At 40.1% G+C, this 14,426-nt stretch overlaps 1 protein-coding gene across 4 annotated transcripts in view; it reads right to left on the bottom strand.

The window, feature by feature from the left end:
• The window catches only part of pcsk5b (proprotein convertase subtilisin/kexin type 5b), a 353,408-nt gene that overhangs the window by 282,042 nt on the left and 56,940 nt on the right, over window positions 1-14,426 (bottom strand). For all 4 annotated transcript variants that reach the window (XM_061933203.1, XM_061933210.1, XM_061933218.1 and 1 more), the window contains exon 2: window positions 8,796-8,900. In XM_061933203.1, the coding sequence (XP_061789187.1) occupies window positions 8,796-8,900 (105 nt within the window). The remainder of the gene's footprint in view (window positions 1-8,795; window positions 8,901-14,426) is intronic.

Here is a 14,426-nt window from a genome sequence, read left to right as displayed (position 1 = left end):
TTGAGACCGTTCATGAATGAGTATATCCGTTCAGCCACCGTGTTCAATGGGGAAGTCTGATCTCCAAAATGTGCAGGCAGCATACCCCTTCCCCTTCGAGCTGTCCTGGATGAACTGAAATTATTTTTTCCAATCATTTTGGAACTTGCAAGCGCACTTCTTCTTCTTCTTACTCGTCTCTTCTTCGTTCTTCTGCTTCATCTCTGTTATGTTTTTGGACATTACTACTTGCCGTAGTTTTGAGGCAATGCATGATGGGAATCCGGATGTTGTGGGTCAGTGTATTATTAACGTGCCAGGTGGAATAAACACACGCTGAGAAATAGCTCCGTGCCTGCCTACTTTATGGGTTATAGATAAACCTATGGATAACAGAGACTAGGGATGTCCCGATCCGATATTTGGATCGGATCGGCTGCCGATATTTGCAAAAAAATGCGTATCGGCAAGGCATTGGAAAATGCCGATCCAGATCCAGTTTAAAAAAAAACTCCGGTCCGTGTTTTCCAACGCACCGATTTAAATAATACATTCCACTTTTCTGCTGCACCCTAATTTCCGTACCGCATTTTCCAGCCCACCTTCAACACATCCACAGTTCTGTGGATTCTCACGCAGATGCTTTTAGCTGCTGGCATTACACGACAGGCTCTTCTCACTCTTTCCTGTGTCTCCCTCTCACAGACAGCAAGCGCACCTTCTTACACACGTCACATACTGTCACGTCATACGTCACATACGTATACGTCCTCCCCGAGCAGAGAGGTAGCAGCATGGCTAACGTCAGCTGTGATGCTAGCGCAGCCGTGTGACCAACGCTCCCTCTAAGGTGCGCGCCTGTGCAATTGCGCACTGTTTAAGCTTCCTCTGCGCATAGCAATTATATGCCACTCGCAAAATCTAATAAAAAAATAAGTGCATAACAATTTTCGACACACCGACACGACAGAGAAAACAGTTTTCGTCATCATTGTTCAAATATTGTAACGTCTGTCGAGACGCTTATCTCCATTCGGTGCCACACGCCCACACCATCAAAATGCCGAGGCAAACATTTCCAGATCAACACCGTATGAAAAAAATAGTGATTTTTTTAGTTGTGATTTCCTTCTCTGCATGAAAGTTTAAAAGTAGCATATATGAATGCAGTATGAAGAAGAATGTTTTAATGTAGACATGCAAGCCTTGAAAGAAAATGTTGAAAATCAAGACTACATTTCCTGCAAATGGATGCATTTCTACCCTATATTTTAACTTTAGATTTATTCTCATATCAAACTCTTTTGGCTGTCTTTTTGACACTTACATCCGGCGCCGCCCTCCACACACTGGATTATAAATAATGTAAATAATTCAATGTGATTATTTTGTGTGATGACTGTATTATGATGATAGTATATATCTGATAGTATATATCTGTATCATGAATCAATTTAAGTGGACCCCGACTTAAACAAGTTGAAAAACTTATTGGGGTGTTACCATTTAGTGGTCAATTGTACGGAATATGTACTTCACTGTGCAACCTACTAATAAAAGTCTCAATCAATCAATCAAAACACATAGAATCATCATACTGCTGTGATTATATGCATCAAGTGTTCATTCAAGGCTAAGGCAAAATATCGAGATATACTGTATATCGTGTATCGCAATATGGCCTTAAAATATCGCAATATTTAAAAAAGGCCATATCGCCCAGCCCTAGTTCAATGATGCCATTTCTGTTTGTCATGTATAATTTTGTCTATTTTTTAATTCAGATGGCTAGTTGTTATCAAGAGTACTAAAACCCTTTTCAACATGATTCTGACAACTAAGTAGGCTAAATAACTTTAAACTTTAATACATGCTCGGCTAGGCCAGTATCGGTCAGTATCGGTATCGGTCAGTATCGGTATCGGATCGCTCTGCTGTTTTTGAAGGACTGTCCTACAGCAAAACTCCAAATTTAAAGATCCTCCACAGAACCAGAAATGTGTTCTTTTTTTTAAGAATTTACTGCAAAAATGTTAGCCGCAGGATTTGAACTGAACTCATGGGTCCATTTGAAATCCTTCTCAGGCAGGAGAATGTGTTTTGGTCTTTGTTTGCATGCATGTATCGTTGTCACTGCGACAGATCCAGAAATGTTATCTATCATTTATTATTGTGAAAACGTCACATCTATAGAACAAGGCAGGAGACAATGCCTACAGGACACAGATGTTTGTCCCAAGTGGAGGTACAGTATGTCATCAGTCACAGCTCCTCACTCAATCAGCATTCTTTCCATGTCTCGTTTCAGGCTGATTACATTTCAATTAAAGTAGTTGACATTCACCACTAGGCTACAATTGTTATGACGGGAGAAGGACCACAGCGGGCGGATCAGCTTTCTCTTACACGTAGCCAAGACAAGACTAGACGCTGCAACTCAAACCCACCGAGACGCACATGTCCTCAGGCAAGAAACTGAATGTTCCTCCTCTACAAATCTGTGCACAGGTTTAAAAAACAACTGTTATAAACTTGAAGTTGAGGTAAATGTATTGCGGAGTACAGCAGTTCTAAAAATTAGGGATGTACGTTACAGCGGCCAAAATTAGGGTTTGGTACATGCAGTATCTCGGTTGTAAGATCACGGCTCGGCACAGTAAATGCCAAATATCAAAATGCTAAGAAAAATTTATAGAAACATATAGACATACTGTATATTAGGGATGTCCCGATCCGATATTTGGATCGGATCGGCTGCCGATATTTGCCAAAAATTGCGTATCGGCAAGGCATGGGAAAATGCCGATCCAGATCCAGTTTAAAAAAAAACTGCGGTCCGTGTTTTCCAACGCACCGATTTAAAAAAATACATTCCACTTTTCTGCTGCTGCGTAATTTCCGTTCCGCATTTTCCAGCACACCTTCAACACATCCACACGTCTGTGAATTCTCACGCAGTTGCTTTAAGCTGCTGGCATTACACGACAGGCTCTTCTCACTCTTTCCTGTGTCTCTCTCTCACAGACAGCAAGTGCACCTTCTTACACACGTCACATACTGTCACGACATACGTCACATACTGTCACGTCATACGTCACATACGTATACGTCCTCCCCGAGCAGAGAGGTAGCAGCATGGCTAACGTTAGCTGTGATGCTAGCGCAGCCGTGCGAGCAACGCTCCCTCTAAGGTGCTCGCCTGTGCAATTGTGCACTGTTTAAACGTCCTCTGCGCATAGCAAATCTATGCCACGCACAAAATCAAATAAAAAAATAAGCGCATAACAATTTTCGACACACGGACACGACAGAGAAAACAGTTTTCGTCATCATTGTTCAAATATTGTAACGTCTGTCGAGACGCTTATCTCCATTCGGTGCCACACGTCCACACCATCAAAATGCTGAGGTAAATATTTCCACATCAACACCGTATGAAAAAATTAGTGATTTTTTTAGTTGTGATTTCCTTCTCTGCATGAAAGTTTAAAAGTAGCATATATTAATGCAGTATGAAGAAGAATGTTTTAATGTAGACATGCAAGCCTTGAAAGAAAATTTTGAAAATCAAGACTACATTTCCTGCAAATGGGTGCATTTCTACCCTATATTTTAACTTTAGATTTATTCTCATATCAAACTCTTTTGGCTGTCTTTTTGACACTTACATCAGGCGCCCCCCTACACACCCCGGATTATAAATAATGTAAATAATTCAATGTAATTATCTTGTGTGATGACTGTATCATGATGATAGTATATATCTGATAGTATATATCTGTATCATGAATCAATTTAAGTGGACCCCGACTTAATTAATTAATTGTACGGAATATGTACTTCACTGTGCAACCTACTAATAAAAGTCTCAATCAATCAATCAAAACACATAGAATCATCATACTGCTGTGATTATATGCATCAAGTGTTCATTCAAGGCTAAGGCAAAATATTGAGATATATATCGTGTATCGCAATATGGCCTTAAAATATCGCAATATTAAAAAAAGGCCATATCGCCCAGCCCTAGTTCAATGATGCCATTTCTGTTTGTCATGTATAATTTTGTCTATTTTGTGTTTATCCTTGAATAAACAGGTCAGTTTCTTGTTACCAACCATTGTGTATTATTCAAACTCCCCTAATTCAGCTGGCTAGTTGTTATCAAGAGTACTAAAACCCTTTTCAACATGATTCTGACAACTAAGTAGGCTAAATAACTTTAAACTTTAATACATGCTCGGATAGGCCAGTATCGGTCAGTATCGGTATCGGTCGGTATCGGATCGGAAGTGCAAAAACAATATCGGTATCGGATCGGAAGTGCAAAAACCTGGATCGGGACATCCCTAACCTCGACTGCCGAGCTACTGGGAAATGCTTCAATTTTTAAGTTAATTATTTTTAATGGAAAACCGTAGTTTTTACCACTGCAGCCGTAAACCGGAATGGATTCTCAAAAAGCGTAGTGGTTGGTAGGTATGCTATAGGCTATGCACAAGTTCAGCAATTCAATACATGCAGCTATGAAGGTAACAATGCAACTAAAAGCTCTTTGACCTGATAGTCAGGCAACACCATACCTAAAACCACGCCATAAAGTGCCATGTGTCGACGGTAACTTGCGTAGATGCGCTAGAACAAGTTCAGGACACCGCTTCCCGCCCGTCTGACTCACTCCCGCACGCATAAGCACACGGCGGTGATTATAGCGAGACGTAATTAGCTGCGTGGCAGACTAACTAGCCATCATGACGATTACGCACACAGCACCGCCTAAACTCCTCGGCACGCCACCTTTCCTTCTTCCCTCCTACACACTTTTTTCTTTTTTATCTCTTTTAATCTTTCTAGTCTGATCAGGCCAGAGTCTCTAGGCCAGCTGGTACCAGGACACGAATCACGCTCCAAAATGGCAGGGCCAAGAAAGCCAGTATGTTGACAGAAAAAAAAGAGGTCTGAGATGGCGTTTGAGGAAGCTTGCAGAAGATGGGCTACAAAACAAGCTAACTTGACTTAATGTACACAATCCTTGTGTTCACATCCAAATGTAAACTTAAAGTGACCTTACCCGTCACTTTCCAAACTAGTTATTAACGATAACCGCCACCTTGCGGGATATGATTGAAAGAACGACTCAAAATGATCCTTAAGTCAGGAAAGTTGTATGTAGTGTCAGGTTTGTCTTATTTTTGTTAGATTTATGGTGAATGACACACTGTCCAACTATTTCAGCAGTGGACGCAAACATTGCATACCTACTGTTAGGGGTGTAACAGTACACAAAAATTTCGGTTCGGTACGTACCTCGGTTTAGAGGTCACGATTCGGTTAATTTTCGGTACAGTAAGAAAACAACAAAATATAAATGTTTGGGTTATTTATTTATTTACCAAATTTGCAAAATCTTCCACCAAAAATATTTTTCTTAGTGTAATATTTGATGTGAAGTAATGGGAACCTTGGATAGGTCAATAATTCATAATAACATTGATTTTGATTCAATATTATGTTTTGAGCAATGACAGTTTAAAAGAAAAAAAAACAGCTTTGTTTTATTAGTCAACATTGCAACTTTTTCTAAATTACATTTAACCTTTAAGCTTTTTTATTTCACTTTTGTTATGTTTTTGTTTATTTTAATAGTATTTTTAGAATGTGCCGTGGGGCTTTAAAACATTAGCTGTTGCCCGCAAATGGCCTCCGGGGCACACTTTTGACACCCCTGCTATAGATAATAAAAAATTAAATCTGATAAATCTATGGATAAAAAGCAGAGCCTGGCGACGCATGCGCGTTTATTAGGGCAGCAACTAACAACTAATTTGATAATCGATTAATCTGTTGATTATTACTTCGATTAATCGATTAATAATCGGATAAAAGAGACAAACTACATTTCTATCCTTTGAAGTATTTTATTGGGGAAAAAAACAGCATACTGGCACCATACTTATTTTGATTATTGTTTCTCAGCTGTGTGTAAATGTTGCAGTTTATAAATAAAGGTTTATAAAAAAATTTAAAAAAAGTAGCCTCTGCGCATGCGCATAGCATAGATCGAACGAATCGATGACTAAATTAATCGCCAACTATTTTTATAATCGGTTTTAATCGATTTAATCGATTAGTTGTTGCAGCCCTAGCGTTTATCATAACTATCTCGCTCTCTGTCTCTGCCCCTCCCTCACCAATGCTGCTGCGCGCACAATTTGTTTTGTTTTTAACCCCTTTTTAAACCTGAACGTACATTGAAAAAACATGCAACCCTAACTCAAAACATTTGAGGCATTTAAGAAACTCCGCCCTGACAGCTCCGCAAAAGAGGACATGTTTGGTGAAAAGAGGACGTATGGTCAGTCTATCGTAGCCCGTTAGCTGCTATCATGGAGTGTGTTATGCCTTGGTGTGCATTGTGTACACAACGTGCGTTACGCTACTTAATATGTCCGTGTGGAAACTCGTTCGGTGCACCTCCGAACCGAACCCCGCGTACTGAAACGGTTCAATACAAATACACCTACCTACTGTAGAAATGCAAGCCTGATCCATCGGTCACTTACAGTGACAAACCGAACTGAACAGTGCAGCTCGGTAGCTAAATTTAATTCAACAAAAATTAACATTTTGGGGTTTTGCACTAATTCTAAATAATAGCCACTATGAAACAGATAATGATGATTAATAATAATAAGTCAGACTTTGGGCCCTGCGATGAGGTGGCGACTTGTCCAGGGTGTACCCCGCCTACCGCCCGAATGCAGCTGAGATAGGCTCCAGCGATCCCAAAAAGGGACAAGCGGTAGGAAATGGATGGATGGATGGAAGTCAGACTTTGGACAAGTGCAAACAAAAGTTTACTGGCAGGGATTTAAGGTCTCAGAGAGCTGTTTTATTCATCACTGTGTTGTGTGCATTTCAATGAAGTCAGTAGCAGACTCTGGTTAATCAGCCTTGTAGAACTAAACAAAAGCCAGTGCATCGATGCAGTGTAGGGTTCAGGCGGCATCAATAATGGAGTCAGGGTCTGATGCATGACCTGTTGTAGGGAAGTGGACCGGGGGAGGGTTTATACCAGGTAAAATCGCACTTTTTAAAGTATTCGCTGGCCCAAATGGAATAAATGACCTTGGAAGTTGAGCCAGTGCAACATGTAGGTTAGAAGTAAACAGGACAGCCAAAACATATCAAAACAAATAGCATGTATATCATTTGTCATAAATAACGTGCTGCCCAAGTCCCTGTTTGAACTCGTATTTACAGGGGGAGAGCCTTAGAGAGAAAAAAATGACCCGATCGTCGATCATTAAAGGGGAACATTATCACCAGACCTATGTAAGCGTCAATATATACCTTGATGTTGCAGAAAAAAGACCATATATTTTTTTAACCGATTTCCGAACTCTAAATGGATGAATTTTGGCGAATTAAAAGCCTTTGTATTATTCGCTCTCGGAGCGATGACACATCCGGAAGCAATCCGCCATTTTCTCAAACACATTACAAACACCGAGTCAAATCAGCTCTGTTATTTTCCGTTTTTTCGACTGTTTTCCGTGCCTTGGAGACATCATGCCTCGTCGGTGTGTTGTCGGAGGGTGTAACAACACGAACAGGGACGGATTCAAGTTGCACCAGTGGCCCAAAGATGCGAAAGTGGCAAGAAATTGGACGTTTGTTCCGCACACTTTACCGACGAAAGCTATGCTACGACAGAGATGGCAAGAATGTGTGGATATCCTGCGACACTCAAAGCAGATGCATTTCCAACGATAAAGTCAAAGAAATCTGCCGCCAGACCCCCATTGAATCTGCCGGAGTGTGTGAGCAATTCAGGGACAAAGGACCTCCGTAGCACGGAAAGCAATGGCGGCAGTTTGTTCCCGCAGACGAGCGAGCTAAACCCCCTGGATGTCTTGGCTCACACCGTCCCTTATGCCACCGAAGATGATCAAGAGAAGAATATCGACCCTAGCTTCCCTGGCCTGCTGACATCAACTCCAAAACTGGACAGATCAGCTTTCAGGAAAAGAGAGCGGATGAGGGTATGTCTACAGAATATATTAATTGATGAAAATTGGGCTGTCTGCACTCTCAAAGTGCATGTTGTTGCCAAATGTATATCATATGCTGTAAACCTAGTTCATATTTGTTAGTTTCCTTTAATGCCAAACAAACACATACCAATCGTTGGTTAGAAGGCGATCGCCGAATTCGTCCTCGCTTTCTCCCGTGTCGCTGGCTGTCGTGTCGTTTTCGTCGGTTTCGCTTGCATACGGTTCAAACCGATATGGCTCAATAGCTTCAGTTTCTTCTTCAATTTCGTTTTCGCTACCTGCCTCCACACTACAACCATCCGTTTCAATACATGCATAATCTGTTGAATCGCTTAAGCCGCTGAAATCCGAGTTTGAATCCGAGCTAATGTCGCTATACCTTGCTGTTCTTTCCGCCATGTTTGTTTGTGTCGGCATCGCTATGTGACGTCACAGGAAAATGGACGGGTGTATTTAACGATGGTTAAAATCAGGCACTTTGAAGCTTTTTTTAGGGATATTGCGTGATGGGTAAAATTTTGAAAAAAACTTCGAAAAAATAAAATAAGCCACTGGGAACTGATTTTTAATGGTTTTAACCCTTCTGAAATTGTGATAATGTTCCCCTTTAAGAATGGCAAAGGGGTAGTAGTCACGTGACATGGCTCAAATCTGAGGAAATAACACTAAAAGAACAAGAAAGAAATCTAATATCAAGTTCCATTGTGACGGCAAACATGAACATGGATAAAGCATCTGCAAAAAGGACAAGGTGCTCACCTTGGGCTCCATTGAAATGAAACTATGGCGTCCACGACTGGACAAAGTCGACCTCTTTATTGTCCGACTGTGGAAGAAGTGGTAGTGGTCTTTCAAGTCTCCAATCTGTGAAAGAACAATATCAGAATCATTATCATTGTGCCAACTGTTTTACATTTCAGACAGAAGGTGGATTGATTTAAACACACAAAATGTCGACAGTGACAGAGAAGGGAGGACCTGAATAGAAGGGCAGCGACTATGTGGCGATTAGTATTAATAATTGATAAAGACCATACAATCCCTTCACATGATCAGAGCGTCAAGGCCCCCTAAGGCTCCCGCGGTCGCGTCACTGATCCGTGGCTGAACTCCAACGCCAGACAGCCCCCCATTAGATCAGCTTTCAGCTCATGAAACAAACTGCATGCACCGACAGGACGGAATGAAAAAGTGATGACGAGGGGACAGTTCAACATAATTCTTCTCTGGACCAAGTTACCATTGCAGTGTTTTGCAAGATGAGGGATTTTGCAGTCTTTTCATTAATTTTTGTTGTAAAAAGTGACAATTATCATATACCGTATTTTCCGCACTATAAGGCGCACCTAAAAACCACAAATTTTCTCAAAAGCTGACAGTGCGACTTATAACCCGGTGCGCTTTATATATGGATAAATATTAAGATTCATTTTCATAAAGTTTCGGTCTCGCAACTTCGGTAAACAGCCGCCATCTTTTTTCCCGGTAGAACAGGAAGCGCTTCTTCTTCTACGCAAGCAACCGCCAAGGTAAGCACCCGCCCCCATAGAACAGGAAGCGCTTCTTCTTCTACTGTAAGCAACCACCCGCCCGCGTAGAAGAAGAAAAAGAGCACATATGTACATATGCATACTTACACTCATGCACATAATCACGTTTCATCAAACATATATTAACGTTGTTGCCCTAGGGTAAACTGGGTGTAACACATGGCACACTGACAAAGCTTAACCTATTGTGACTATAACAATCTACAAGGTTAATGTAGGTTGCTTCTCTTTCTCCCCCTCCATTTTTCTGCATTCTTTCGTATCTCAAGTTATCATTACGTATATGTATTGTTGCATTTAAACAACTGTATTGTTGATAATAAAGGTAAATTATTGGTATTGTTCATTATCAATAGCGCTATTTCTATTGGTATTTGTATTGATCCATTTGTAGTGTAATAATGCTCATTGTCATTTCTGTATTATTTTTTATTTTTCGCTAACTGCTTATTTGCTATTACTTTTACCATCATATTTGTACATGTCATATTTGCTGATGTTGCTCTATTGTTGTTGTTGTTGTTGTTTGCTGTTGTTGTTTTTGTCTCTCTGTCTAAATCCCCCTCTTGTCCCCACAATTTCCCCCTCTGTCTTCTTTTTTTTTCTCTTTCTATCCCCTCCTGCTCCGGCCCGGCTGCACTAAATGATAATATAAATACATTTAATAAAGTCAAATACAAATAAGGCAACAAGAGAAGTATCCTACACTTCTCTTTTGTAAAGTAAATCTGAACAGCCGACATGGGCATCTACATCAACTATATGATTTGCCTGAGAAGCTGGACAGGACATAAAAAAAAAAAAAAAAAAAAAAAAAAAAAAAAAAAAAGAAGAAGAAAAAGAGCGCGGATATTACCGTTTCATTTCCTTTGTGTGTTTACATCTGTAAAGACCACAAAATGGCTCCTACTAAGCGACAGGTATCCGGTTCATGAAAAGACGCAATCTCTCCATCCGCACACGGATTACTATTTCACAGCAACTGATATTCCTGTGAACCGCACTGTGGATACAACGGGAGCACGTACGGTGAATATTCGCACCACAGGGAATGAGAAGTCATCCTTCACTGTGGTTCTAGCTTGCCATGCTAATGGCCAGAAACTTCCACCCATGGTGATATTCAAAAGGAAGACCTTGCCAAAAGAGACCTTTCCAGCCGGCGTCATCATAAAAGCTAACTCGAAGGGATGGATGGATGAAGAAAAGATGAGCGAGTGGTTAAGGTAAGTTTAAGTTTACGCGAAGAGGCCGGGTGGCTTTTTTCACGCAGCTCTGTCCATGTTGATATACGATTCCATGCGCGCCCACATCACGCTGGTTTTAATATTCTATTAAAGTTTGACTGACCTATCTGACTGTTTTTTTGACATTCCTTTAGCGCAGTTAGATGCGGCTTACAACACGGGGCGGCTTATAGGTGGACAAAGTTTTGAAATATGCCGTTCATTGAAGGCGCGGCTTATAACCCAGGGCGCCTTATGGTGCGGAAAATACGGTACAACTAGTAGAGACGTCCGATAATATCGGACTGCCGATATTATCGGCCGATAAATGCTTTAAAATGTAACATCGAAAATTATCGGTATAAGTTTCAAAAAGTTAAATTTATGACTTTTTAAAACGCTTCTGTACGGAGTGATACACGGACGTAGGGAGAAGTACAGAGCGCCAATAACCCTTAAAGGCACTGCCTTTGCGTGCCAGCCCAATCACATAATATCTTTTCACACACACAAGTGAATGCAAGGCATACTTGGTCAACAGCCATACAGGTCACACTGAGGGTGGCCGTATAAACAACTTTAACACTGCTACAAATATGCGCCACACTGTGAACCCACACCAAACAAGAATGACAAACACATTTCGGGAGAACATCCGCACCGTAACACAACATAAACAAATATCCAGAACCCCTTGCAGCACTAACTCTTCCGGGACGCTACATTACACACCCACCGCTACACCCTACCCCCCTCCCCCAACCCCGCCCACCTCAACCTCCTCATGCTCTCTCAGGGAGAGCATGTCCCAAGTTCCAAGCTGCTGTTTGGAGGCATGTTTAAAAAAATAATGCACTTTGTGACTTCAATAATAAATATGGCAGTGCCATGTTGGCATTTTTTTCCATAACTTGAGTTGATTTATTCTGGAAAACCTTGTTAAATTGTTTAATGCATCCAGCAAGGCATCACAACAAAATTAGGCATAATAATGTGTTAATTCCACAACTGTATATATCGGTATCGGTTGATATCGGAATCGGTAATTGAGAGTTGGACAATATCGGAATATCGGCAAAAAAGCCATTATCAGACATCTCTAATAACTAGCGAGGAGTTAGTCACTCTACAACTTGGCTACCGGAGCTTGTATCTCTGTTCGTCCATAACCCCCAAAACTGTACATCTTGGTGAGAAAAGGAAATAAATACAGAGGACCTTTAAAAAAAATTGTCAACAAGAACGAAGCATGTGTAGAATTTGCATCTATCTGTACCTGTGCAGTATCAGTCAAAAGTGCAGTACAGCAAGCATCGATGGATTTTCATTGTTTTGGTTTTATTTGGCCTTTTTAAATAGGTTGTTTTAGGTCTGTAGAGATAATACAAGTTACATGATGGCCAATTTGGATGGATGGATCTTCATTGTAAGTAAGTAAGTACATCGTAAAATTTATAAAGCGCTTTTCACAGGTAAAATCACAAAGCGCTGTACAAAACAGGTGAAGTAAGACAACAATTCAATTTAAAACAACAGGGGCAACATCATAAAAAGGATACAAAGTGGATTAAAAATTATAATTAAAAAGGTGCATTAACTAAAAGCTTTACTAAAAAGAGAAGTTTTCCTAAAAGTTTAAACACAGCCAAGATCATGTAGGGACTGGTGCAAATTGTTCCAGAGTCTGGGAGCTATAGCCTGGAATGCCAGATCTCCACAGGTTTTAAAGCAAGTTTTTGGGATCTTTAGAACAGTGTTTTTCAACCTTTTTTGAGCCAAGGCGCATTTTATTCATTGAAAAAAATCCGGAGGCACACCACCAGCAGAAATCATTAAAAAAACAAAACTCAATTGACAGTAAAAAGTCGCAATTGTTGGATATGACTTTAAACCATAACCAAGCATGCATCACTATAGCTCTTGTCTCAAAGTAGGTGTACTGTCACCACCTGCCACATGACTTATTTGGAGTTTGTTGCTGTTTTCTTGTGTGTAGTGTTTTAGTTCTTGTCTTGCGCTTGGTGGCTTTTTCTCTTTTTGTGGTATTTCCTGTAGCAGTTTCATATCTTCTTTTGAGCGATATTTCCCGCATCTACTTTGTTTTAGCAATCAAGAATATTTCAGTTGTTTTTATCCTGTCATGTTCGGATGTACATTGTGGACGCCGTCTTTGCTCCACAGTAAGTCTTTGCTGTCGTCCAGCATTCTGTTTTTGTTTACATTGTAGCCAGTTTAGTTTTAGTTTTGTTATGCATAGTCTTCCCTAAGCTTCAATGCCTTTTCTTAGGGGCACTCATCTTTTGTTTATTTTTGGTTTAAGCATTAGACACCTTTTTACCTGCACGCTGCTTCCCGCTGTTTCCGAAATTTACAAAGCAATTAGCTACCGGCTGCCACCTACTGATATGGAAGAGTATTACACGGTTACTCTGCCGAGCTCTAGACAGCACCGATACTCAACAACAACACATCATTTGCAGACTATAATAACTGGTTTGCAAAAAATGTTTTTAACCCAAATAGGTGAAATTAGATAATCTCCCACAGCACACCAGACTGTATCTCACACGCAAAAAACACTGTTTTAGAAGACCCTGGCCTGAAGACCGGAGGCTGCGCCCTGAAGACTAGGGGCATTGTCATTGCACAAGTGCAACAAAATGTTTTCAGCACAAATATACTATTTGTATTTACATAATTGTCTGTTGTTGGTGTGAACGCATGGAATTCTCTAAAGAAAGACTTAAAAAGTTGCAAGAATATCTTTGAATTTAAAAAGAGTTACAAAAAGAGACAACTGGAATTATATCAAACTGTTTTTTGATTTTGATTGGACGTGTCATTGTGAAAATGCTTAAACGAAAATTAAAAAGTATGTTGGAGTTCGGGTGTTGGTGGAGGGAACAGTTATTAAGTCATCTAAAATCATTGGTGTTAAAAAGGGGGCAGATAAATATAAGAATATTATTCTTCCATGGAAATGTATAAGAAACAAAAAACTAAGAAAGTGTCAACTGTACGTGGCTTGTATATACCGTATTTTTCGGACTATAAGTCGCAGTTTTTTTTCATAGTTTGGCCGGGGGTGCGACTTACACTCAGGAGCGACTTGTGTGTGAAATTATTAACACATTAGCGTAAAATATCAAATAATATTATTTAGCTCATTCACGTAAGAGACTAGACGTATAAGATTTCATGGGATTTAGCGATTAGGAGTGACAGATTGTTTGGTAAACGTATAGCATGTTCAATATGTTATAGTTATTTGAATGACTCTTACCATAATATGTTACGTTAACATACCAGTTGGTTATTTATGCCTCATATAACGTACACTTATTCAGCCTGTTGTTCACTATTCTTTATTTATTTGAAATTGCCTTTCAAATGTCTATTCTTGGTGTTGGGTTATATCAAATAAATTTCCCCAAAAAATGCGACTTATACTCCAGTGCGACTTATATATGTTTTTTTCCTTCTTTATTATGCATTTTCGGCCGGTGCGACTTATACTCCGGAGCGACTTATACTCCAAAAAATACGGTATGCATTTTCACAAAAGGAATAAAAAGAAATGATGATGATGATGACATCATTCATTAAAAGTCCAA

The sequence above is a fragment of the Nerophis lumbriciformis genome, linkage group LG03 (assembly GCF_033978685.3).
Source record: "Nerophis lumbriciformis linkage group LG03, RoL_Nlum_v2.1, whole genome shotgun sequence".
Classification (NCBI taxonomy): domain Eukaryota; kingdom Metazoa; phylum Chordata; class Actinopteri; order Syngnathiformes; family Syngnathidae; genus Nerophis; species Nerophis lumbriciformis.
This window is presented reverse-complemented; position numbering and strand designations above follow the sequence as displayed.